The 25319-nt window shown below is 45.0% G+C and overlaps 2 protein-coding genes across 2 annotated transcripts in view; one reads left to right on the top strand and one right to left on the bottom strand.

Annotated features, from left to right (window-relative positions):
• Positions 1-9: 9 nt before the first annotated feature.
• Rpl9 (ribosomal protein L9) lies at positions 10-6092 on the top strand. Its single transcript, XM_070012466.1, has 8 exons — positions 10-67; positions 454-500; positions 586-701; positions 1234-1329; positions 2125-2257; positions 3114-3194; positions 4914-5028; positions 5996-6092. Exons 2-7 carry the CDS (start codon positions 455-457, stop codon positions 5018-5020), a joined length of 579 nt encoding a protein of 192 aa, XP_069868567.1. The 5' UTR covers positions 10-67; position 454; the 3' UTR covers positions 5021-5028; positions 5996-6092.
• Positions 6093-6108: 16 nt separating this feature from the next.
• Klb (klotho beta) overlaps positions 6109-25319 on the bottom strand; it is a 39066-nt gene continuing 19855 nt past the window's right edge. Inside the window, exons 2-5 of the mRNA XM_070012463.1 lie at positions 23801-24308; positions 19532-19800; positions 14928-16074; positions 6109-12247 (exon numbers count right to left, since the gene is read on the bottom strand). Of these exons, the coding sequence (XP_069868564.1) occupies positions 11859-12247; positions 14928-16074; positions 19532-19800; positions 23801-24308 (2313 nt within the window). The 3' untranslated portion in view covers positions 6109-11858. The remainder of the gene's footprint in view (positions 12248-14927; positions 16075-19531; positions 19801-23800; positions 24309-25319) is intronic.

Consider the following 25319-nt stretch of genomic DNA (forward strand, 5'->3'; position numbering starts at 1 on the left):
AGGGCCCTTCCGGGCTACAAGAACGTGATGACGAAAGACGTTCTCTCTTTGCCCCATCTACTGCGAGGTGAGGATGGTTCTTCTATGCTCTTGTCCCGGGGGGAAATCTAAAGCCATCGGCGCCGGGAGAGTCGCTAGCGTGGGTCCAACGTTCTGAGTCCTCATCCTGGTTTTCCCCCGGTGCGGAAAGCGCCCTATGAGCCTGGCAGCGCCAGATACAAGTTCTTTTCTGGGCTTTTAGGCCTGCTCCACCCTGCAGTCTTACGCCATGGCGCGCCCGGATGGGACTGCTAGGGCTGGACAGAGCGGGAGCTCGTCAGGCTTCGAAACACTCGTGGCTTGGGGTCCCTGTCTCGGCCCCCATCTCCCCAGCCTTTCGGCCTGGCAGTTCCGGGTAGGAGTGAAACCCTGAGCGCCGGCGCCAGCCTTCTCACCCGACTGTTTGTGTTTCAGAATGAAGACCATTCTCAGTAATCAGACTGTCGACATTCCAGAAAACGGTACGAGGTTCATGCTTGTGTTTCTGTTTTGTCTGTTACTCTGTGCTTTAAGCCTTGCATGCTCACGAGCTCCTTGTCTCCTTAGTCGACATCACTCTGAAGGGACGCACGGTGATTGTGAAAGGTCCCCGCGGAACCCTGCGGAGGGATTTCAACCACATCAACGTAGAACTCAGCCTCCTTGGAAAGAAAAAGAAGAGGGTAATGTGTTTTTTGTGGTTTTTTTTTTTTCTCGTTTTTTGAGCTCTTGAGGGGGTGTGTGTGGATACTAGAATTGCTTCTATGTCAAGAACCGGCTCCCGGCTGGGAAGATGGCTCAGTGGTAGAGCACTTGCCTTGAATGCCTGAGGCCCTGGGTTCGATTCCTCAGCACCACATAAGCAAAAAGAAAAAAGCCGGAAGTGGCGCTGTGGCTCAAATGGTAGAGTGCTAGCCTTGAGCTGAAGAGCTGAGGGACAGCGCCCAGGCCCAGAGTTCAGGCCCTACGACCGGACCCCCCAAAAAAACCAAAACAAACAAAAAAAGAACTGGCTCCACAGAAGTGAATGTGTTAACATCGTGAACAAAAATTGGGAGGCTTGGGTTATTTCCTCTTAGAATATGTGGTTGGCTTTTCCCATGTTTAATTAAGACCAGTGTACAGTAGTTGATTGAATAAGTGAATGGAAGAGTTCTCTTAAAAGCTTGTGTATCTATGGAAAATGCCTCTCCTAATAGTTTTATTCTGTTACAGCTCCGAGTTGACAAATGGTGGGGAAACAGAAAGGAACTGGCCACCGTGCGCACTATCTGTAGTCATGTACAGAACATGATCAAGGGTGTTACTCTGGTAAGAAACATGGTCAGGCTTTTTGTTTTTAATCTTTTGGAAGAGGTTTTTCATCTGTTTTTATGTGTATAACATTTATGTGTAGTGCTGAAAAAATAGGTTACACATGTGATTTGGTGAGTTTTGTGGACTGTAGAACTTGGCTAAACATAACTTAAGGGGGGGGTGTTGCTTGACTTTAAACCCAGGGCCTTTGCACATGCTGAGAACAATGCTCTGCCTCTGATTTCTAGCCCCTGAGTTGGTTATTAATGAAAAATGTCCTGAGCATATAGTGAAGACTTGATTAATTTTTGGTGGACCTGTCACTGTGGGGATCCTTTGTGTGGATGGAAAAAGTTTCTTATTTTCCTGTTTTCCTAAGCGCATTTTATGTCAGTGTTTGTTACACATGCTCTACTGCCAAAATTAAAGTTCATGCTGAGGTGGTTTTCTTTGTGTTAGAACCTGGAACTCTACATTGTAAGTGTTAAGCCCTACATCATGGTTTGGGAATCCTCTTTTTTTTTCCCATACTAAGTTACTTGACAGTCTGGGCTCTGTTTCATTTTGCCTTGATCTTAACTGCGTAAGAAAATAATTGGTTTAAAGTCCAGTAAGGAGACAAAATTGTCCCTGTGGTATATATTGATGACATTACAGGAGTCTTGATAAAAGTGACAAAAAACTGACAATGAGTGCTGTGTGAGAATTATAAGCAACAAGACTGAATCCAGGTGTAGTGCAGGCTAGAAGGTTCCAGTCATCTTGGGCTACCCATTGAGAACCCAACTGAAAAGCTTTTGTTTATCACAGGGCTTTCGTTACAAGATGAGGTCTGTGTATGCTCACTTCCCCATCAACGTTGTTATTCAGGAGAATGGGTCTCTAGTTGAAATTCGAAACTTCTTGGGTGAGAAATACATCCGAAGAGTTAGGATGAGGACAGGTAAGTGGGCCCTCAGATGTGATTCTTATGCTATCCCTTACATATTCAGAAGGTTGGAGTTTAGCATTGCCTAGACTTCAATCATATTTCAATCTATAAACTTGTTGATATTAAATAGGAGTTTTATACAACCAGAAGGTTAGTTAGTTGCTGGTTTGCAGGATGTTGGAACTTGTTTGTGTGTGCTGTGGACCGAACCTTGGGCTTCTAAAAGCAAATGCTCACATATAGTTATATTCCCTGCTGTTTGTTTACTTGTTTGTTTGGTCATGGTTCTTGAACTCTGGGCCTGGGCACTGCCCCTGAGCTCTTCAGCTCAAGGCAAGCTTTCTACCACTTGAGCCACAGCACCACTTCCAGTTTTCTGGTGGTTAATTAGAGATGAGAGTCTCACAGACTTTCCTGCCCAGGCTGGTTTGAATCGTGATTCCTGGATTTCAGATTTCAGGGTTGCGGGTGTGAGCCACCAACACCTGGCTCTGTTTTTAATTTGCATTCTTTCAAAAGGGTTTTACATTATTTGTTAATTGATAGTATATATTTATGGGGTACAAACGTCGTGTAAATTTAACTTCTGCAGGAAAGGGTGTTTCCCACTATTATACCTCCATATGTTTGTACCACATTCCAATTTATTTCAATCACTCCATGTCTCCCTCTCCCCCAAAATAGCATCCTGGCAGGTTTTCTTGTTTTGTTTTCATAATTATAACTATTATATTCAGTAGTATTCATTCCTCTGTTATATTCCCTGCCAGTCCAACCCCTTTCCATTAGTCTCCCAAAGACTTAGAAGTTATTACACATTTTTTTATGCAGCTCTCATGTTGACAGCATACAAATGTTCTCTTTTTAGGTGTTGCTTGTTCAGTCTCTCAAGCCCAGAAAGATGAATTAATCCTTGAAGGAAATGATATTGAACTTGTCTCAAATTCAGGTTTGTATGCTTACTATATGTAACTTCTTGTAAAGAGTTGTTGCCTAAAATTTGCAATATGTGACACTATAATCATTTCATTGGATTTTTGTTTTGTTTTGTTTTGGTCATGGGGCTTGAACTCTGGGCCTGGGCACTATCCCTGAACTCTTCAGCTTAAGGCTAGTGTTCTACCACTTGAGCCACAGCCCCACTTCTGTCTTTTTCTGTTTATATGGTGCTGAGGATTCTAAGCCAGGGCCTCAATCTTCAGATAGTTAAAGACAGGTAGACAAGATTCATAAAAGTATAGGACAAGTACAGTTTGAGCATTAGTTCCATGTGGGTAAAGAGTTAATACTGCTTGTTGTCCAGTTAGTTTATTGAGAATTAAGCCCACCTGTTAATTAAAAAGGCTACTCTCAATGCTATTTCCTGTGCAAGTTTTATTTTTTAGCCTTTAGTGAAGGAATTTTTCCTGTATGTGTTCAATTCCTGAAAAACAAAACAATTATTCTCAAATATTCATCATTAGACAAGTGGAGTTTTTTGTATTTTTAAATGGAATCAGTCCTTGACTTAAAAAATAGGACATCCAGTGGCTCATACCTGTAGTCCTAGTTACTCAGGGGGACTGAGATCTGCCACCAGAAAACTGGAAGGGGGACTGTGGCTCAAAATGGTAGAGAGCTAGCCTTGAATGAAAAAGCTCAAGAGACCTCGCATAAACCCCATGACAGGGAAGAAAAAGGTATAGGACAGCCAGGTGCTAGTGGCTTACACCTGTACTAGCTGCTCAGGAGGCTGAGGTCTAAAGGATGCAATTCAAAGCCAGCATGGGCAGGAATGTCTGTGAGGCTTTTTTTGGGGGGGGTCAGTTGTAGAGCTTGAACTCGGCTTGGGTGCTGTCCCTCCGCTCTTCAGCTCAAGGCTAGTGCCCTGCTACTTCTGGTTTTCTGAGTGGCTTATTGCAGATGAGTCTCTTGGCCTTTCCTGCCCAGGCTGGCATTGAGCCTCTGGTGCCTGGCTTCTATGAGACTTTTATCTCTAATTAAACACTAAAAGCTGAAGTTGAGATGTGGCATAAGTGGTAAAGCACTAACCTTGAGCAAAAGAAACTCAGGGACAGTGCCTGGACCATGAATTAAAGCCCCAAGACTGGCGCATGCCCATGCACGCAAGCACATACACACAGTATAGGACAGTTGCTAAGCAGGTTAGAACACCTGTAATCCCAGCAGGTTGAGTTAATTTTTTTGCCAGTCTTGGTACTTGAACTTGGGGCCTGGGTGCTGTCCCTGAGCTTTTTTTCTCTCTCTCCAATCATGGAGCTTGAACTCCGGGCCTGAGCTTTTGCTCTTCCAGTTAAGCCACATCACAACTTTTTCTGTTGGTGTGATACTGAGGAATCGGACCCAGGGCTTCAGGTATACTTTATGCAAGCATTTTACCACTAAGCACATTCCCAGCCCTGTGCTATATGTTAATGTGCCTGGAAGCACAATGGGTTCACCATTATGAAATATATTGTAAATACACTGTTGCGTATGCAGTTTACTGTTTATTGTTGACCAAAATGATGGTGTGTGTGCAGCATGTGGCCTGGTCATGGGTTTTTCTGTAATGAGATCTCTAAAATGTATCCCAGATTGGTCTTGGACTTGAAATTGTCTTGCCTCAGCATTTGAAAAGAAGGTGAAGTGAGTAACTGATGAAATAACGTTCATTTTATTTTTATAGCTGCTTTAATTCAGCAGGCAACAACAGTTAAAAACAAGGATATCAGAAAATTTTTGGATGGTATCTATGTTTCTGAAAAAGGAACAGTTCAACAGGCTGATGAATAAGAACTAAGGTAGGTTCTTTTAGCATCTGTAAGTTTTATTCGTGTTGTAGATGAAAGTCTTGATTATACTAGTAGACTTAAATTGCTTGTCTTGGGGGCTGGGAAGGTGGCTCAGTGGTAGAGTGCTTGCCTTGCATGCCTGAGGCCCTGGGTTCGATTCCTCAGCACCACATAAGCAAAAAGAAAAAAGCCGGAAGTGGCGCTGTGGCTCAAGTGGTAGAGCACTAGCCTTGAGCTGAAGAGCTGAGGGACAGCGCCCAGGCCCAGAGTTCAAGCCCCACAACCGGATCTCCCCCCCCCCCCAAAAAAAAAAGATTATTAGGGCTGGGAAGGTGGCTCAGTGGTAGAGCGCTTGCCTTGCATGCATGAGGCCCTGAGTTCGATTCCTCAGCACCACATAAGCAAAAAAGAAAAAAGCCGGAAGTGGTGCTGTGGCTCAAGTGGTAGAGTGCTAGCCTGGAGCTGAAGAGCTGAAGGACAGTGCCCAGGCCCAGAGTTCAGGCCCCACAACCGGACCCCCCAAAAAAATATAGAAAAAAAATTGCTTGTCTTAAATTCATGAGGCCCTGGTTTAGTTCCCAGCACTGCAAAGAAAAGACAGATGGAAGTCATAATGGCAGCAGGTGGCAGGTTGCATTTGGTATAACACAGTAAATTTTGCAGGGTGTGAGGTGGGGTTTAGGTGAATTTTGCTATATTAATAAGTTGCTGTGAACAAGTAAATTATATATATGTTTTTGCTTCTTTTACTCAAGGATAGCACTCCGGCACTTAAGCCACAGTGCCACTTCCAGCTTTTTCTGTGTATGTGGTACTGAGGAATTAAACCCAGGACCTCATCCATGCAAGGCAAGCACTCTAGCACTGAACCACCTTCCCAGCCCCATAAATCATAATCATAAAGAATGTTTTAGATAATTTAGAATAAAACTTGACAGATATTAATTAAAATTTACATATTTGTTTTTATTTACAGTTAATGCATCTTTGGAGACTATCCTGGATCCTGACAAGTTTCTGATATTTCCATGATGCAATCAATAAAAGAATTCTATTGATTTTTGAGACTAAAATCTTTTTCAGCTACTTGTCAAATATATGGGTCAAGGAGGGAAATTTTTTTTTCCTTTGGGAACAAGTAGATGAGTCCCTGGCTATTGAGGGGTTAACAATATTTTTTGGCAAGGGGAATGTGTTACCATTGGCAGGAAGCACATGTTAGTGGACAAATGACTTTGGGATGATCCTGATGGTGTCTGATATTGTTTTGGTCTTCATTTGAATAAGTATGCCCTAGACACTTAGGTTTGAAAAAGCTGATCACCTGTGGCTCACACCTGGAATCGTAGCTACTCAGGAGGCTGAGATCTGAGGGTGACGGTTCAAAGCCAGCCCGGGCAGGAAAATCAGTGAGACTGATGTTCAATAAACCACCAGAAAATGGGAAGTGGTGCTGTGCTCAATTGGTAGAGCACTCACCTTGAGCTGAAAAGCTCAGGATCAGCACCCAGACCCAGAGTTCAAGTCCCAAAACCAACAAAAAGCTGAGAAGTAGAGTTGTACAGTTCATTTGTGTTCATTATACCTGGTATACTTTGTGTTACACTCTATCCTGTTCTGCATAGAGGGCCTATCTCAAACAAAGTCTGTCCTATACCTCTGCTATTCCAGTCTCTAGATCTGAATATTTTTTTTAAAGAACTCCCAACTTTAAATTCCTGAAGTATTGTACTGAATGGAAACTTCAGCATTCTAGTTTCTTAGACAAATTTGTTGGCTGCACTTGAATTGAACTAAGGGCAGGGCGAGTGCTCTACCACTTGAGCTGTGCTGAAGTGTAGGTTTCAAGTCAGTCTACCCTTTCGATAGCTGGGATTCCAGGCCCACCACTCTGCCCAGGTTCTTTTCTGTTGGAATGGGATCTCATCTGGGATAGCCTTGTCTTTATTCCTTCCAGTTTGCCAAGTAGCTAGGTTTATAGATAGGCCAACACCCAGCTGATACTTGGAAATAGTATGAGTTAACTGCCTTGTGCTGTGGGGTTTTTGTTTGTGCTAGTATAGGGGCTTAAACTCAAGGCCTGGGCGCTGTCCCTTTTTTCCACCCAACACTTGGTGTTCCATTACTTGAGCATCCATTTAGGGAATTTTTGCTTGTTGAAGAGTTAAAGATTCTTTTTCCTGCCCCAACTGGCTTCTGAGTGCCATCCTCAGATATCCGCCTCCGTGATAGCTAGGGTCATAGGTGTGAACCATTGTACCCAACCCTGGTGCTTAATTTCTTTTCCATACCACAGTCCATTGGAAAAAGCCTAATGTATATTCATTACTTTGAAAGTTTGAGACATGTTCAAAAATAAAATGCATAAAGAAATGAGGGAAAGTAGCAGTATGGATAGTAAAGCATGTACAGAGTTTTTGTAGTGTAGAAAAGGGCCCTCCTTACCACTTTTTGTGCGAGTGGGGCTAGAGATCAGGATTCTAGCTAGGATCAGCACTCTTACAAATTGAGTACTTGGGAATGTGTGTGGGTATATCACCTATGCTCCCGAATACTATGTTCAGTCACAGGCTCCCAAGTGCTGGTATTACAGGTGGTATAAATCTTACAACAACTTTTAGAAAGCACTTGAGCAGGCCTTGACCTACTCAAATGTCAGTCCTAGAACCCCTGAGTAGCTTAAAGCTTCCCTTTGAAAGAGTCTTGTAAGTTGAACTGTGATCCTTAGATCTCAGCCTCCTGAGTAGCTAGGATTACCGGCGTCAGCCCCCAGCCCCCAGCCAAACTGGTATAGCAATTTGGCAGTTGATGGGGGAGTAAGATTTATCTGACTAGATAAGGTATATAGTGGTAACTTCCTGGTAGCTTTGGGAGCTAGGGTATGATTTTCGTTTACTAACTGGGAGAGGCAGTTTCCAAGGGAAGGGTTTTTTTTTCTCCTGGTCTGGGGCTTGAACTCTGCCTGGGCACTGTCTGAGCTCTTCAGCTCAAGGCTAGTGCTCTACTACTTGAACCACAATGCCACTTCTGGTCTTTTGGTGGTTAATTGGAGATAGGGATTTCACAGAATTGTGCCTGGGCTGCCTTTAAACCATGATTCTCAGATCAGCCTTCTGATTAGCTAGGTATGAGCCACCCATGCCTGGCAGGGCTTTGTCTTTATTGTGTATAAATACTTGTATGTTATTCACCAAACTCTGAGATGTAATTCCACATACTTGAGATCTAAGTGTCATATTTTTTTTTTTTTTTTTTTGGGTCCGGTCATGGGGCCTGAACTCTGGGCCTGGGCGCTGTCCCTCAGCTCTTCAGCTCAAGGCTAGCACTCTACCACTTGAGCCACAGCGCCACTTCCGGCTTTTTCTTTTTGCTTATGTGGTGCTGAGGAATCGAACCCAGGGCCTCTGGCATGCAAGGCATGCGCTCTACCACTGAGCCACCTTCCCAGCCCCACCTTCCCAGCCCCCCTAAGTGTCATATTTTATTAATGGAAATGTTCAGAAGTAACCAGTTGGTATACAGCTTGGGAGACAAAGGAGTAATCAGTGTCGAAAAGCCCAGTTACAGTGCCAAAAATCTCACAATTCTGTGTTGACCTTATGGTTAGTTTAATTACCATAAACCGATTTATTTAGAATAACATTGGAAATCAGACATTTAAACAGTATTAAGTTTTTGTCCTTGCCAAAAGCTACCAGTTCTGTAATTGGCCTTTGACACTTTGAAACTGAGTTTTTGGTAAACCTTAATGTTCTGGTAAGCATAACAAGTCATGTGTGGTTATTTGTCTATTCCCCAAAACTGCAAGAGTATCTGTAGCATTAGGCAGGCTAGGAATGTCACTACTGTTTATAGCAAGGCAGTAAGTTTGGAAAAGGGGAACATGCTTTAGGTTTAACGTGACCACATTAAAAAACACTGAAGGATAGTGGACTTCAAAAAATGAACACATGAAGCAAGCTTGGGTGCTGGTGGCTCACACCTGTAATCTATAATCATAGCTACTCAGGAGGCTGAAATCTGAGGACCGCCAGATCAGGAAAATCTGTGATACTCATCGCCAATTAACTACCAAAAAAAACAGAAGTGGCACTGTGCTTAAGTGGTAGAACACTTGCCTTGAGCTAAAGAGCTGAGGGACAGCGCCCAGGCTCAGAGTTCAAGCCCCGTGACCAAAGAAAGTTTGAAGCAAAGGACACTAATGATGAAAAAACAAAACTGGAAAAGTTAGTTGTAAATTCTTTTTTTGTTGGTTGTGGGTCCTGCCTGGGCGCCTCCCTCAGCTCTTCAGCTCAAGGCTAGCACTCTACAATTGGGGCCAAAGTGCCACTTCTGGCTTTTTCTGCATATGTATTGCTGAGAGGAATCGAACCCAGGGCTTTATGCATGCAAGGCAAGCACTCTACCACTAGCCACCTTCCCAGCCCCTAATTGCAGATTCTTAATCAACTGGTTCATCTTGCTGTATGTATGTATCCATTAAAATTTTTCATTGAGGGCGGGGAAAGGTGGCTCAGTTGTAGAGTGCTTGCCTTGCATGCATGAGGCTCTGAGTTTGATTCCTCAGCACCACGTAAGCAGAAAAAGCTGGACGTGGTGCTGTGGCTCAAGTGGCGGAGTGCTTAAAAAAGTTTCTTTTTCATTGAACCTTAGGTGAATCTGTGATGTTGGGGAGAAAATGTGTTTTTTTTGAAATTGTTTAGCTTTACCATAATTAGTGTAATAATTGTAACAATTGTAGCATACAGTTCTGGGCTGGGTGGGGGTGGGGGTGAGGGGGACTGCTGATGAGGTGCTAGTGACTCATAGCTAGTTAAAACTTTTTGGAGGGCTGAAAACAGGATTATGGTTCAAGGTCAGCCCAGGCAGGAAAATTTGGTGGGTTTTTGTTTTGTTTTTTGTCAGTAGTGGGCTTGAACTCTGGGCCTGGGCGCTGTCCCTCAACTCTTCAGCTCAAGGCTAGCACTCTCCCACTTGAGCCACAGCACCACTTCCAGATTTTCTTGTGTTTTATTGGAGATAGGAGTCTCATGGATGTTCTTGCCAGGCTGGCTTTGAACCATGATCCTTAGATCTCAGCCTCTTGAGTTGAGAGGATTACAGGCGTGAGCCACCGGCTTGGGTTTTTTTGTTTGTTTGTTTTTGTTTTTGGTCAGTCAGTCATGGGGCTTTAACTTGTAGCCTGGGCACTGTCCCTGAGCTCTTTTGCTCAAGGTTAGTGCTCTACCACTTGAGCCTGGTAGTTAATAGATAAGAGTCTCACAGACTTTCCAGGCTGGGCTGGCTTTGAGCTGTGATCCTCAGATCTCAGCCTCCTGAGTAGCTAGGATTACAGGTATGAGCCACAGTGCCCAACAAGTTTTGAAAAATAGTCTTTCAGCCTGTAGCTGGGTACAGATGTGCATGCCTCCCATGTAACTACCAAGCTATATGGCGAGCTGAGATTGCCAGGTGCTGAGATGCCTGGGCAAGGAGATTTCATCTTCTAATGGTATACACCTGTGATCCCAACAATTTGAGAACAAGAAAGGGGTCCTGAAATGCTATCCTAAAAATAATTAGTGCAGAAATAGGGCTAATGACAAGGCCATGAGTTCAGTCCCCATGAGTTAAGTCTCTCCCTCAGTACCACCAAAACATTCTTTGTAAAACATACTTAAAAATCACTAAGACTTGGGGAGAGAAGACTTCTTCCTTCTCCTTCTCTTTCCCTCCTCTTTCTCCTTCTTCTTCTTCTTCTTCTTCTTCTTCTTTTTTGGTGCCATTCTTGGGGCCTGGAAACTGTCCTTGAGATACTTGAAGTCTCAAAGATTTAAGTGTCAAGTCTGCCTTAGAATCATGATCCTTAGATCTCAGCCTCCTGAGTAGCTTAGCTAGCTAGGATTACAGGCATGAGCCACCAGAGCCTGGCTCTGGGGCCCTTTTAAAGAAAAAGCAAAAGCATCTTCCTTTTGCAAACCGTACACGATTTACTTGAGCATATTTTTAGACCTCTCAAGGCTTTGAAAAGGGCTCTTAAGTTTTAAACTCCAATATAATAGTAACTTCTGTGCTTTTGTCTTTCTACCTCAGAAAAAAACTAATATATTTTGACCTCTTAGCAAAGAATGAATGAGCCACATGAGCCACCAGAGCCCAGCACAAGACTTCTTGGCAAGAAGAAATATGCAGTGTTCTATTTGGCTTTGGCTAGACAAGTAAGATTATTTCCCATCACTTAGTTGATGTACCATCCATTTGATTGCAATGGTCAGTCTTTTCTAGTGTCTTAAACTTCATTGCTGCATGTTATCAATTAGAACACCAATTTTGTGCTTGAACTTGGGGCCTGAGCACTATTGCTCAAGGCTAGAGCTCTACCACTTTGAGCCACAGTGAGTGCCACTTCTGGTTTTCTGTTGTTAATATTTAATTGTGTTAATATGTTTCCTGCCTGGACTGGATTTGAACTGCAGTTCTCAGATCTCAGGCTCCTGAGTAGCTTTCAGCGCTGGGCTCAAAACTTTATTTTGAAAGATAATTCTTTCCATGAGTCACTACTAGTATTTACAGTAGGAAACAGTGAAATATAGCTATCATACTTCCTGAAGCCATAATCAGGCAGTCAGAGGCTAGTTGTCAGAATGAAGCCTTCAGCTTCAAGAGCTTTGTTCACTGATGTCTGTCCACACAAAGCCAATTTCACTTGGACCACACTGCAGAGACATTAACTGCCATCACCTGGTTACTGCTGTAGCGCAGATCACCTTTCTACAGTACAGGTCTATGTTCTCTTAAGTTAGCAGTATATGGAACTGGAGTGAATTTTTCAGCTATTATGACAATGGAAATAAGGGAGTTTAGTTAAGAACTCTATTGTGGCCTTTCTTTAGTGGTATGTGCTGCAAGTTTTTTGCTTTGCAAAATTTTCTTCTCTTTCGCCGATGAAAGACAGTGAGTGATAATAGCAGAACCAGGGTGAAGAAACAGCAGCAACTGAAAAATATCAGTGGTTTCTTCTGCAGGAAAAGGGAGCAGACAGTGCACTCTGTGCTGCTCTGAGTCTGTCTACATCTAGTTCCACTGTTGTGGGAAGGGAAGCCGTGGCTGCTGATCAGCTTGCTGTAAAACTCTGTGGAGGATTTAGCCTTGAAATCAGATGTGAAGAATCCATATCTGGGTTTAGATTTTTCTTCAGTCAGTTTAAATGCATAGTACCCTTTGATTTTGACCTTATCGATCAGGTATGCTGAAAAATATCAGAACCAAACATTAGTCATCACAAATGTATAATGAAGTGTCTTTGAATAAGTACTTAGTTCTTATTGAAACAAGCTAAGGCCATGTCTTTATTTTTTTTGGGGGGGGGGGTCCGGTTGTGGGGACTGAACTCTGGGTCTGGGCGCTGTCCCTCAGCTCTTCAGCTCAGGGCTAGCGCTCTACCACTTGAGCCATAGTGCCACTTCCAGTTTTTTTTTTCTTTTTGCTTATGTGGTGCTGAGGAATCGAACCCAGGGCCTCATGCATGCAAGGCAAGCGCTCTACCACTGAGCCACCTTCCCAGCCCCAGGCCATGTCTTTAAGAGTCATAATTCTCATTAAACACCCCATTGATGATCCCTATAAAGGTGTGATTAATTGGAGACTCCTAATCTCCAATTAATCACCCAAAATCTGTACACGGTGCTGTGGCTCAAGTGGTTGAGCACTAGCTTTGAGCACAAAAGCAAAAAGGCTCAGTGATAGCACCTCAGTCTTAAATTCAAGCCTCAGGACTAGCACCAAAAAGAAGAAAAATGCCTTCTACATTAATAACGTACACCTCTGGATATGTCTGTGAGGATGTCTCCAGAGGTAACCAGGGCTCTTGATTTAATCATTGAACCCATTGGGGTAGTATGGAGGGGGAGCAGGAACAAGGTCACTGGGACATATATTTGGGACTGTGTTTTCCTCTCTCTCTGTACTCTCTTTTATTCCCCTCTCTGTTCTGTGTCTATCATGAAAATACCATGCTGCCATGATATTCTGCCTCACAATGGACCAGGAAAGGGCCAGCCATGATGGCTTTAAAACAGCTTAAGAAAGTAATCCCTCCCAGCTGCCAACAAACAAAAACAGCTCATCCCTTAAATGTTTCTCCTAGGTATTTGGTGAGGGGAACAGTAAAACTGGCTAACACCAACGGTGAAGATGAAGCAAAAAATGCTTTAGTGGTACTGGTATTTGAACCAAGTTCATATATGCTCATAAATGCTATTCACATAAGCTCCTCTGCCAGCCCCCTTTGTGTGTGTATGTGTAATTGTTTTTTCTTTTCTTTCTTTTTTTTTTTTTTTTTTGAGATAGGGTAGGATAGGGTCTTGCTTCATGTCCTATTTGTACTCACAAATAGGATCATAGTCCAGGGACCTTCTACATTATTTGGATGAGAGGTGTATGACAACATGTCCATCATTAGTTAAAATGGGAGTCTTATTTAAAAAACAAAAAAAAAAACAACCTTTTTTTTTTTTTTTCTTTTTAAGGCTGGCTTCTAATCACACTTGCTTGATTTCTGCTCCCCAAGCAGTGAGGATTGAAGACTTGAGTGAGTGTGCTTGATTGAAGTAAAAAAATTTTTTTGTTTGTTTTTTGGGCTCCGGTCGTGGGACCTGAACTCTGGGCCTGGGTGCTGTCCCTCAGCTCTTTAGCTCAAGGCGAGCGCTCTACCACTTGAGCCACAGCACCACTTCCAGCTTTTTCCTTTTTGCTTATGTGGTGCTGAGGAATCGAACCCAGGGCCTCAGGCATGCAAGGCAAGTGCTCTACCACTGAGCCACCTTCCCAGCCCTGATTGAAGTAAAATTTATCCATAAATAATCCAAAAATGTAAGAGAGAATAGCAAATTTCAGATTTTGAAGCTGGTGTCTCACACCTATAATCCTAGCTACTCAGGAGGCTGAGATCTGAGGATTGTAGTTCAAAGCCATCCTGGGCAAGAAAGTCTGTGAGACTCTTATCTCTGATTAGCCATCAGAAAACCAGAAGTGGCACTGTGGCTCAAGTGATAGAGAGCTACCATCCTTGAGTGAAAGAACTCAGGGACAGTGCTCAGACCAAGTTCAAGCCCTACACAACAGAGCGGGGAGGGAAGATGGTGAAGCCAGGTGCTGGTGACACACTCCTCACTACTCAGGAGGCCTAGATCTTAAGGATTGCAGTTGAAAAGCCACCCTGAACAAATAACCACCAAAAGCCAGAAGTGGAGCTGTGGCTCAGCTGGTGGAACATTAGTCTTTTTTTTTTTTTTTTTTTTTTTTTCTTGCCGGTGGTGGGGCCTGAACTCTGGGCCTGGGCTCTGTCCCTGAACTCTTCAGCTCAAGACTGGCACTCTACCACTTGAGTCATAACACCACTTCCAGCTTTTTCTGCTTATGTGGTGCTGAGGAATCGAACCCAGGGCCTCATGCATGCAAGGCAAGCACTCTACCACTGAGCCACCTTCCCATCTCTAGAGCATTAGTCTTGAATGAAAAAGCTAAGAAACAGCACCCAGATCCTGAGTTCAAACTCCAGTAGGGGCACACAAAAAAAGAAGAGCTGGCAATGTGGCTTGGTGGTAGAGTGCTTGCCTGGCATGCATGAAGCCCTGGGTTCGACTCTTCAGTACCACATAAACAGAAAAAGCCAGAAGTGGAGCTGTGGCTCAAGTGGTAGTGTGCTAGCCTTGAGCAACAGAAGCTCAGGGTCAGTGCTCAGTCCCCGAGTTCAAGCCCCAGAATGGGCAAGAAAAAAAAATCCCAAACAAAAATTATGTAGCTGGAAAGTCTATGAACACCCACACTGCTGCATTTTCATGGAAAGGAAAACGATGAGAACCCCATCCCTCACTGTAGCTGAAGACCTGACATCCCGCCCCCCCCACCCCAAATGAACCCAGCCTGACCTTTGAGCGCCTCCTGCAGGTAGGTCTGCAGGTAGTACTTCCGGAGCCGGTCGTCGTGGGGCGCCGGGTCGTCGATGCCGCTGGCGGTGATGTGGACGTCCAGGTCTCCGTAGCGGCGGCGGACCCAGCGCAGCAGCCGGCGCGCGCCGCGGGGCTCCACGGCCAGGCGCGCGGGGGAGCTGGGCCGGGTGATGTCCTGCAGGAACTGGAGGTCGCGGTCGGCGTGGGCGCGGCCGCCGCCCCGCTGCGGCTCGTGCAGCACCAGGCGGGTGGTGAAGTGGTTCAGCGCGCAGAAGTCGGCGGCGCCCCGCACCAGCCTGCGCTCGGCCGCGCTCAGGACGGGCAGCTCCGAGCTGGACAGCCCGCGCCGCGCCTTGGCGGCGATGTACTCCCGCATGGCCGCCGGGTAGTCCCCGGTCTTGAACAGGGGATCTGCGAACCAGGCGATCTCGAACTGGAGGAAGCGCTCGGCCGCCTGGCGGTGCGAGTCCACGTAGGGGTTGGCGGGCTCCGCCCAGTCCGCGTGCAGCGACAGGGACACCAAGCCGCGCTGCGCCGGCCTGTAGCGCTGGTCGTACAGGTGCCAGACCCCGGCGTGGGCCATCAGCAGGTGGTGCGCCGCCCGGTAGGTGTCATTACTGGTGCGGTTGTAGATGTCGCTCAGCCGGTTCGGCTCATTGATGGTGATCCAGAGTTTCACCAGGTCCCCCAGCTCCTGGAAGCACAGCCCGGCATAGTCCTGAAAGGCCTGGGCGGTGGAGGGGCTCAGCCACCCGCCTCGGCGCTGGAGAGGCCCTGGGAGGCCCAGGTGGGCATGGGTGGGGTAATACAAGGTGACCATGGGGAAGATGCTGAGCTTCAGCCCCTCGCTGACCACACACCTGTAGTACCTGAGCACTTGTCGGTTAATGACAGACAGGTTGCCCGTGGGGAGGATGGAGGCCCAGTCTAGAGCAAATCGGTAGTGCGTGACTTTCATTCTGGCCAACATCTCCAGTTGTTTTTTGATGCTCACAAAATCTGTGCACTGGGCCGGCCGTGTTTTCAACTTTATGCCTTCCACGCGGTGCAACAATCTGTTTCCGGTGGCATTCCACACGTACAGGTGCGGGTCGGTAAATTGTGGGGAGGAGGCCATGAACTCGGGCTGCAAGACAGGCACAAGTCAGATGAACACTGGCTGCCACCTGGGGTGCTTAGCATGAAATCCTCCCAGAGGAAGAAGGGCGTGATCCCATTCCGCCTCTCCCTACAAGGGAAAAAAAAAATGATGCATGCATCCTTCATAACGACTTGTGTGTTCCGGTTATTTTTTCCTGCTGAGGTCAGAGAAAAGGCTTGATGGATAATTCTCCCTTCCAGCCCTTGGAATCTCCAGGGAGACCAGGAAATACCGTGAAGGGTTGGCTTGGAAAACGCTGAGAAAAAGACTGAAAAATCATTTTCCAGCTCATTTGACCTATAAACCCAGGTTGCTATATAATCTTATAGCTTGCATTTACATAGCAGGTTCTTACCTGAGTCTGTTCAAATGCATCAGGAAATTAGCTTGGTTGCCTCAGTAAAAAGCATTTATAAAAGATGGATTCCAAGCCTTTTCATAAATTTGAAGAGAAAGGAGAATTCCCATCATAAAAGAGTTCACTGAGATCAGTAGTCAGGTTGACCCTTGCCACAGTTCCTAAGAGAGGCTGGTGGGATCAGGGAAGGCAATGACCCCCCTTGTACTTGCAGAAGGTAACTTTTTTTTTTTTTTTTGTCCGTCATGGGGCTTGAACTCTGGGCCTGGGCGCTGTCCCTCAGCTCTTCAGCTCAAGGCGAGCACTCTACCACTTGAGCTACAGTACCACTTCCGGTTTTCTGGTGGTTTATTAGAGATAGGAGTCTCACAGTCTTTCTTGCCCGGGCTGGCTTTGAACTGTGATCCTCAGATCTCAGCCTCCTGAGTAGCTAGGATTACAGGCGTGAGCCACCGGCGCCCAGCTGCAGAAGGCAACTTTTAAGACCAAGGGACAGACAGCCTGGTGCTGGTGGCTCACATCTCTAATCCTAGCTACTCAAAAGGCTATCTGAGGATCGTAGTTCAAAGCCAGACTGGTCAGGAAAGTCCACAAGATTCTTATCTTCACTTAACTGCCCCAAATAGCTGGAAGTAGAGCTGTAGCTCAAGTGGTAGAGTGCTAACCTTGAGCAAAAAAAGCTTAGGGACAGGGCCCAGGACCTGAGTTCAAGCCCCAAAACCTGCAGGGAGAAATAAAAGAAAAAGACTAAATGACATCCGATTTGCATTCATTATCTTTCCCAACCATGTGCCTGTGAGATCATAGCATTTATTCATCCAACAAGAGACCATAGAATGTTTTCTCTATGCAAGAACAGACAGTAAAATGACCTGGAAACTCTCAAGTCTGACTCTAGAATCTCAGTCTCTGCCTTTCCATCCTGGAGATTCCTATCCTAATCTTCCCCCTTTGAAATTCATGCTGGACAAATGTTTAGTAGCAGTGTCATGTCGCCCACCATTCAGGCATGTGATGAGGACTTGATGTTCCAGGAGAGTGGTCTGTTAAAGCACTGGACAAACAAGACATGACTTAAGGTTAGTTTTTCCTGGTTGCAATAATTGCCTGTTATGTCCTTGTGTCTAAACTAAAAAAGAAACATTTCCAAATTCAAGATTAATAAGAGTAAGTAAAAATTATGTGTTTGTGTTAATGTACTGTTTCTTCTCATGATTCAATTTAAATACAGCAGAAAAAAGGATAATTAACCTTTTGTAAATATTTTACCCCTAATTGTTTTCTCTTCTGTCATCTTTCATAATTACAAAATCATATAACTGCCCACCTGCCATCTGTCAGCCAGTTTATCTAGAACATTAAGAGAACATTGATCATGTAAGCATAAAGTTAAAAGCCAAGTGCTAGTGACTCATGCCTGTAATCCTAGCTACTCAGGAGGCTGAGATGTGAGAATTCTAGTGCAAAGCCAGCTCAAGCATACAAGTCTGATGAAACTTGTTTTTTTTTGTTGTTGTTGTTCTTATTGCTTTTGGCAGTCCTGGGGCTTGAACTCAGGGCCTGGGCATTATCCCTGAGCTTCTTTTTGCTCAAGGCTAGCACTCTACCACTTGAACCCACCACTTCTGGCTTTTTCTGCTTATGTAGTACTGAGGAATTGAACCCAAGGCTTCATGCATGCTAAGCAAGCACTCTACCATTAAGCCACATTCTTAGCCCCTGATGAAATTCTTATGCCCAATTAACCAGCAAAGGGCTGAAACTGGAGGTATGGTTCAAGTGGTAGACTAGCAAACTCAAGGCCCTGAGTTCAAACCCCAGTACTGCAAAGAGAGAGAAAAAAAAGGAGAATAAAACACAGAAGATGATAGGGAGAGAATTCACCATATCTGGCTGGGAATACTTTATTACAGCCTTTTTGAACAAACATTGGGAAAAAGGTAAGGAGTAGAATGTCTGGAGAGATTCTACTAGGACACAGAGAGTTTAGGAGTAAAGATAAATTATGTAGATCTATTCACTACTTAAATAAAGGGCTGGTCACAATTTGCTTTTGGCTCAAAAATCTGTAAATATTTTTTCTGTAGAATTTTCAGACTCTATAAACAAATGTCTCACTTGGAAATGGTTGTATGGCTGGGAATGTGGCTTAGTGGTAGAGTGCTTGCCTAGCATGCATGAAGCCCTGGATTCGATTCCTCAGTAGCACATACACAGAAAAAGCAGGAAGTAGCACTGTGGTAGAACGTTAGCCTTGAGCAAAAGAAGCTCAGGGACAGTGTCCAGGCCCTGAGTTCAAGTTCCAGGACAGGTTAAAAAAAAAAAGAAATGGGGGGCTGGGAAGGTGGCTCAGTGGTAGAGCGCTTGCCTTGCATGCTCAAGACCCTGGGTTCGATTCCTCAGCACCACATAAGCAAAAAGAAAAAAGCTGGAAGTGGCACTGTGGCTCAAGTGGTAGAGCGCTAGCCTTGAGCTGAAGAGCTGAGGGACAGCGCTCAGGCCCAGAGTTCAGGCCCCACGACCGGACCCAAAAAAAAAAAAAAAAAGAAATGGTTGTAAGTTCCCTCTGAACTGTACCCGCCTGGAAGACAGCCTCTTTATTTCTTCATCTCCATTATCAACTGTAAGTTCTGGTCTAGGGCAGTATGTCAGAAAGCATTGATTCCCATGCTGCTCTCTTCCTCTTCCCCAGTTCCTCTTCATAATTTCTAAGTAAGCATTGTATATTTGTTTGTTTGTTTGTTGTGGGTTGTGGGGCTTGAACTCAGGGCCTAGACACTGTCCCTGAGCTCTTTTTGCTCAAGGCTAGGGGCTCTCCTACTTTAAGCCACAGCTCTACTTCCAGTTTTCTGGTGGTTAACTGGAGATGAGAGTCTCAGGGACTTTTCCTGCCTGGGCTAGATTTGAACCATGATCCTGATCTCAGCCTCCTGAGTAGCTGGGATTACAGATGTGAGCCAGCAGCCTTGGCTAATCATTGTATTTGATATTGCTGATACCATGTCTCAGCTATCATTGAGTAAATGAATGAATATTGTGAACTATCTCCACATGTTCATGGTGAATTTGGAAGTAGCCACTTACCTTCAGAACAGATTCAGTGACCCCCCAGGAGAAGTCGCAGGGAAACTGACCCTGTATATCAGGCGTGGAGTCATTTAAAGTAAAACCATTTTCTTGTATAATCTGTTTATAGTAATGTGCCGACGACTTGGGCTTTCTTTCTTTCTCTTCACTATTAAAATCCACATAAAATAATCCACGGCGGGTGGTGTAGGCATCCTGCCACTCAAAGCCATCCAGAAGAGCCCAGGCAGTATAGCCGAACACTTGTACTTCATCGAACCTTATCGCTGCACAGAGAAAAGAGCAGACATGTTTGCATGGCTAAGCAATCTAATGTGTATTTACTGTTCAGTTTCACCAGCAACATGATATAGCATGGAAGGTTATAAAACTATCCATCCTTTTCTCATTTTTCCAAATAAAAAGTGATTGTGGTCTGGAGATATGACTTAGTGGTAGAGTGTTTGCCTAGCATGCATGGAGCCCTGAGCTCAATTCCTCAGTACCACATAAATAGAAAAAGCCAGAAGTGGCTCAGCTCTTCAGCTCAAGGCTAGCACTCTACATCTTTATTTTTATTTTTTTATTTTTTGGTCCGGTCGTGGGGCCTGAACTCTGGGCCTGGGCGCTGTCCCTCAGCTCTTCAGCTCAAGGCTAGCGCTCTACCACTTGAGCCACAGTGCCACTTCGGGCTTTTTTCTTTTTGCTTATGTGGTGCTGAGGAATCGAACCCAGGGCCTTGAGCATGCAAGGCAAGCGCTCTACCACTGAGTCACCTTCCCAGCCCTAGCACTCTACATCTTGAGCTACAGTGCAGCTTCTGGTTTTCTGGTGGCTTATTGGAGATAAGAGTCTCACAGTCTTTCCTGCCAGGGCTGGCTTTGAACCGAAATCCTCAGTTTTCAGCCTCCTGAGTAGTTAGGATGACAGGTATGAGCCACGGGTGCCTGGCGCCATGAGACTCTTATCTCTAATTAACCACCAGAAAGCTAGAAGTAGAGCTATGGCTCAAGTGGTAGAGTACCAGCCTTGAGAGAAAAAGCTAAGGGTCAGTGCCAGGCCCTGAGTTTAAACTCTGGTACCAGGACAAAACCCAAAAATCAGCTCTTAGAGTTAATACAAGTGTGTGTGGTTACTAGGAGACAAAAGAAGCAAAGAAGTATAGGAGAAGGGGCTCTGGCAGCACTGGAGAACAGGGCCTAGAACCTGACCATCTGTGTTCCTAGAAGGCAGTGACTGGACTATATTCTTTGCCTCAGTTTCCTCATTTATAAACAGAAAAGATTGGACAAGATGATCTCTAAGGACCTTTCTTGCTTAGAAACTCCAACTCAATAACCCTTCGGAACTAGAAAATCAATAGTAAGTTGTAAAACAAATGCTCCAATTAGTCCTGAATCATTTTTCATAGGAGCTTTCATTTCTCTCATGAAAATGCTTTGTTGCTATATTTTGGGGACTTATCATTAACATCCTTTTCCTAAAAGGTAGAAAATCGTGTCAAAATATTCTGAGATAATTACACTTGAACAGGCCCTGGTGCTTAGTCCATTGGTGCTATAGGGCTTTGAGGGGGGATGAATAGACGCCCCTTTCTGCCCTAGTGCATGGCACTCAACCCAATGCCTGTGACATCGACCTCTGCTCTAGATTGCCAGATGTATGTGGTGCCTGGCTGAGTTAGGCTCTGTTTCTACTGGCCACAGAATTGGGGCAGAGAGTTGGGTCTCCCTGAGGACTCTGCCCTGCAGAATCTGGAATTGTCCTCAAGACTTGTGGCTCCTAAAGAAAGCTGCAGAGTGTTAGATCTGCAGAGAACTGTTTTACATTGAGGTAGAGCCCATTGCCTCAGGGTCAGACGCTCATAATCCCATCTTGTCTTTCTTTCCACCAGCCACCTGCAGAAGGCACTGCTTGAGAAAAGGGAGAGGAATGAGGAGAAATGTCTCCTCAGAAGAAATCTCCAAGAGCCTTGCAAACTGCTCAGCTTTGTTTTTTGGCCTTTTTCCATTCAGTCTTGTTACAGAGTAAAAAGAGCATTTCAGAATAAAGTACTGCCATCAGGAAACTTGAAATACCTCTTTTTAGAACTGAGCCCTATATAAAGAATGCACCAGAATCTTTTTGCACTTTCAGGACTGGATCATCTTTGTGTACTCAAATTATTATTATTATTATTATTATTATTATTATTATTATTATTATTATTATTATTATTTTCCAGTTCTGTGGATTGAACTCAGGGCGCTTTTTGCTCAAGGCTAGCACTCTACCACTGGAGCCACAAGTACCACTTCTGGCTTTTTCTGTTTATGTGGTACTGAGGAATCAAACCTAGAGCTTCATGCATGCTAGGCAAGTACTCTACCACTAAGCCACATTCCCAGTCCCTCCTCAAATTATTTTGTTCTTAAACTCTCCCCACTCCAGTCCTGGGGCTTGAACTTGGCCTGGGCACTGTCCCTGAGCTTCTTTTGCTTAAGGCTAGCACTCTACGGCTTGAGCCACAGCACCACTTCTGGATTTTTCTGAGTAGTTTATTGGCGATAGGAGTATCTCAGGCTTCCCTGTCTGGGCTGGCTCTGAACCATGATTCTCAGATTTCAGCCTCCTGCATAGGATTACAGGGATGAGCCACTGGCACCTGGCTTTTTTTTTTTTTTTTTCAAAGTCTTGTTATGTAACTGAAGCTGGCCAGGATCTTGCTACGTAATCTAGGCTGACCTGGAATTTCCTATATAGCCCAAACTGGCTTCAAACTCTTCATCTTTCTTCCTCAGCCTCCCAAGTACTGAGTTTATAGGTGAGAACCACCATGCCTGTCTTGTTCTCAAACTTTATTTAAAAAGGGTGGGGGGGGGGGAGCTGGGAAGGTGGCTCAGTGGTAGAGTGCTTGCCCCACATGCATGAGGCCCTGGGTTCGATTCCTCAGCACCACATAAACAGAAAAAGCCGGAAGTGGTGCTATGGCTCAAGGGGTAGAGTCCTAGCCTTGAGCTGAAGAGCTGAGGGACAGCACCCAGGCCCAGAGTTCAGGCCCCATGGCCAGACCCCCCCCCCCCCAAAAAAAAAAAAAGGGTATGAGAGAATGAGGGAATAGATGACATGGTGCAAAAGGAAATGTACTGCCGGACACTAGTGGCTCACGCCTGTAATCCTAGCTACTCAGGAGGCTGAGATCTGAGGATCGCAGTTCAAAGCCAGCCCGGGCAGGAAAGTCCGTGAGACTCTTTTTTTTTGGCGGGGGGGGGGGGGGGTCCGGTCATGGGGCCTGAACTCTGGGCCTCAGCTCTTCAGCTCAAGGCTAGCACTCTACCACTTGAGCCACAGTGCCACTTCCAGCTTTTTTTCTTTTTGCTTATGTGGTGCTGGGGAATGGAACCCAGGGCCTCAGGCATGCAAGGCAAGCGCTCTACCACTGAGCCACCTTCCCAGCCCTCTGTGAGACTCTTATCTCCAATAAACCACTAGAAAACTGGAAGTGGCGCTGTGGCTCAAGCAGTAGAGCGCTTGCCTTGAGCTAAAGAGCTGAGGGACAGCGCCCAAGCCCAGAGTTCAAGCCTCACGACTGACAAAAAAAAAAAAAAAAGGAAATGTACTTATTACTTGACATATATAAATGTAACCCCACTCTCTATTACCTTGAAAATAATAAAGAAATTTTGAAAATAAAAATAAAAAGGATATGAGAGTAACATTAAAAATTCTGTCATTGGATAGTACAATAATCCAACAACAACAATAACATATTTAAAGGTGACTTTAAATATCCTACAAAAAAATCAACCTTTTTTTTCTTTTTTTGGTCGTTGTGGGGCCTGAACTCTGGGCCTGGGCGCTGTCCCTCAGCTTTTCAGCTCAAGGCCAGCGCTCTACCACTTATGCCACAGCCCCACTTCTGGCTTTTTCTGCTTATGTAGTGCTGAGGAATTAAACCCAGAGCCTCATGCATGCAAGGCAAGCACTCTACCACTAAGCCACCTTCCCAGCCCCAAATCAATCTTTTTAGATGTGTGTGGCAGTACAGGGTCTTGAACTCAGGACTTGGACTTTGTCCCTTAGTTTTCTTCTTTGTTTATTTTTGGGTTTTGTTCTGCTTAAAGCTGCCACAGCTCTACTTCTGGCTTTTTGATGTTAACTGGAGATGAGAGGCTCACAGACTTTCCTGCCCAGGCTGGCTTTGAACTGTGATCCTCAGATTTCATCCTTCTGAGTAGCTAAGATTACATGCATGAGCCACTGGAGCTGTATTTATCTATTTTTTAATTGAGCAAATGGGCAACCAACCTTGGAGAACTTGGTTGAGGAAATTCTTCATCATGTAGATGGCTGTGGTGTCTTCCGTCTTTATGTAGCTATCTGTGAACCAGCCATTCTCAGTAATCAAGATCCGAGGGTTGTTGTATTCTAACTTAATCCAGTTCAGCACTTGTCTCAAGTTGAGCGACACATTTTGCCCCATTTTGTCCATGGTGTTCTGAGGCTTGAAATTATTGGGTCCAAAGGAAAAGGCAAAAAAGTCAGCGGTGCCTTTCACCTCCTTTTTCTCTGTGTCTGAGAAAAGAGGTAGAATAGACAGCCACTTCTTCATGTCCTCGGGGTAGTCGCCGTTGCCGTGGATGGGGCTAGCAAACCAGCCAAGCACAGAAGCCATGGATTGCTGGCACTTGAGTATATCCATCTGATTTTCCCATCTGTTTGGCTCAATCCAGTGGGACCCCAATGTGATCGATAACCAGCCCTTCTGATGTGGGCGGAAATTTCTGTTGTAGTTATGCCAAACTTTTGAATGAGCCTAAGGGAGAAAAGTTATTATTATTAAAGTTATTATTATTCTTTTTGGTGCCAGTTCTAAGGCTTGAACTCAGGGTCCTAGGCACTGTCCCTGAGCTTTTTGCTCAAGACTAGCACTCTACCACTTGAGCTGCAGTTCCATCCACTTCTGGCTTTTTTGGGGTAGTTCATTGGAGATAAGAGGTTCATGGAACTGGGCACTGGGGGCTCATGCCTGTAATCCTAGCTATTCAGGGGGCTGAGATCTGAGGATCATGGTTCAAAACCAGCCCGACTGGTTTTGAGTCTGTGAGACGCTTAACTCCAATAAACTACCCAGAAAAAGCTGGAAGTGGTGCTGTGGTTCATGTGATAGAGCACTAGCTTTGAGCAAAAGAAGCTCACAGACAGCACCCAGGCCCTGAGTTCAAGCCCCAGGACTGGCCAAAAAAAAATCATGGACTTTATTGACTAGGCTGACTTGAACCACCATCCTCAGATCTTAGCATCCTGAGTAGCTAGGATTACAAAAGCGTGAGCCACTGGCTAAAAATATTATTATGGACTATTGTGCTTACTTATCTTTTGTTGTTGTTGTTTTTGTCTGTAGGGCTTTAACTCACGAAGATGCTATCTTTGAGCTCTTTTGCTCAAGGCTAGCTCTCTACCACTTGAGCCACAGTCCCACTTCTGGTTTTCTGGTGGTTAATTAGAGATAAGAGTCTCACAGACTTTCCTGCCTGGGCTGGCTTTGTACCACAATCCTCAGAGCTAAGTCTCCTGAGTAGCTATCAGTATAGGTGTGAACCACCAGTGCCTGACCCTTTTTTTATTTGGGGGGGAGGGGCTTGGCTTTTTTTTTTTTTTTTTTGCTAAAAGTAGTGTTCTACCACCTGAGCCACACTTTCACATCCTTTTTGTTGTTGTTATTGGATAATTGAAGGTAAGATTTTCACAGTTGGGCCTGGGAAGGTGGCTCAGTGGTAGAGTGCTTCCTTGCATGCATGAGGCCTTAGGGTCGATTCCTCAGCAT

The sequence above is a fragment of the Dipodomys merriami genome, unplaced genomic scaffold (genome assembly GCF_024711535.1).
Source record: "Dipodomys merriami isolate MVZ:Mamm:240054 unplaced genomic scaffold, mDipMer1.0.p SCAF_9, whole genome shotgun sequence".
NCBI lineage: Eukaryota > Metazoa > Chordata > Mammalia > Rodentia > Heteromyidae > Dipodomys > Dipodomys merriami.

What these genes read in the sequence shown, in the direction of transcription:
- Rpl9 (XM_070012466.1), top strand. Translation starts at nt 455, where the DNA reads ATGAAGACCATTCTCAGTAATCAGACTGTCGACATTCCAGAAAACG. An exon ending in TGTCGACATTCCAGAAAACG is followed by an intron (nt 501 to 585) that starts GTACGAGGTTCA and finishes TTGTCTCCTTAG; the next exon opens with TCGACATCACTCTGAAGGGA. An exon ending in TGATCAAGGGTGTTACTCTG is followed by an intron (nt 1,330 to 2,124) that starts GTAAGAAACATG and finishes TGTTTATCACAG; the next exon opens with GGCTTTCGTTACAAGATGAG.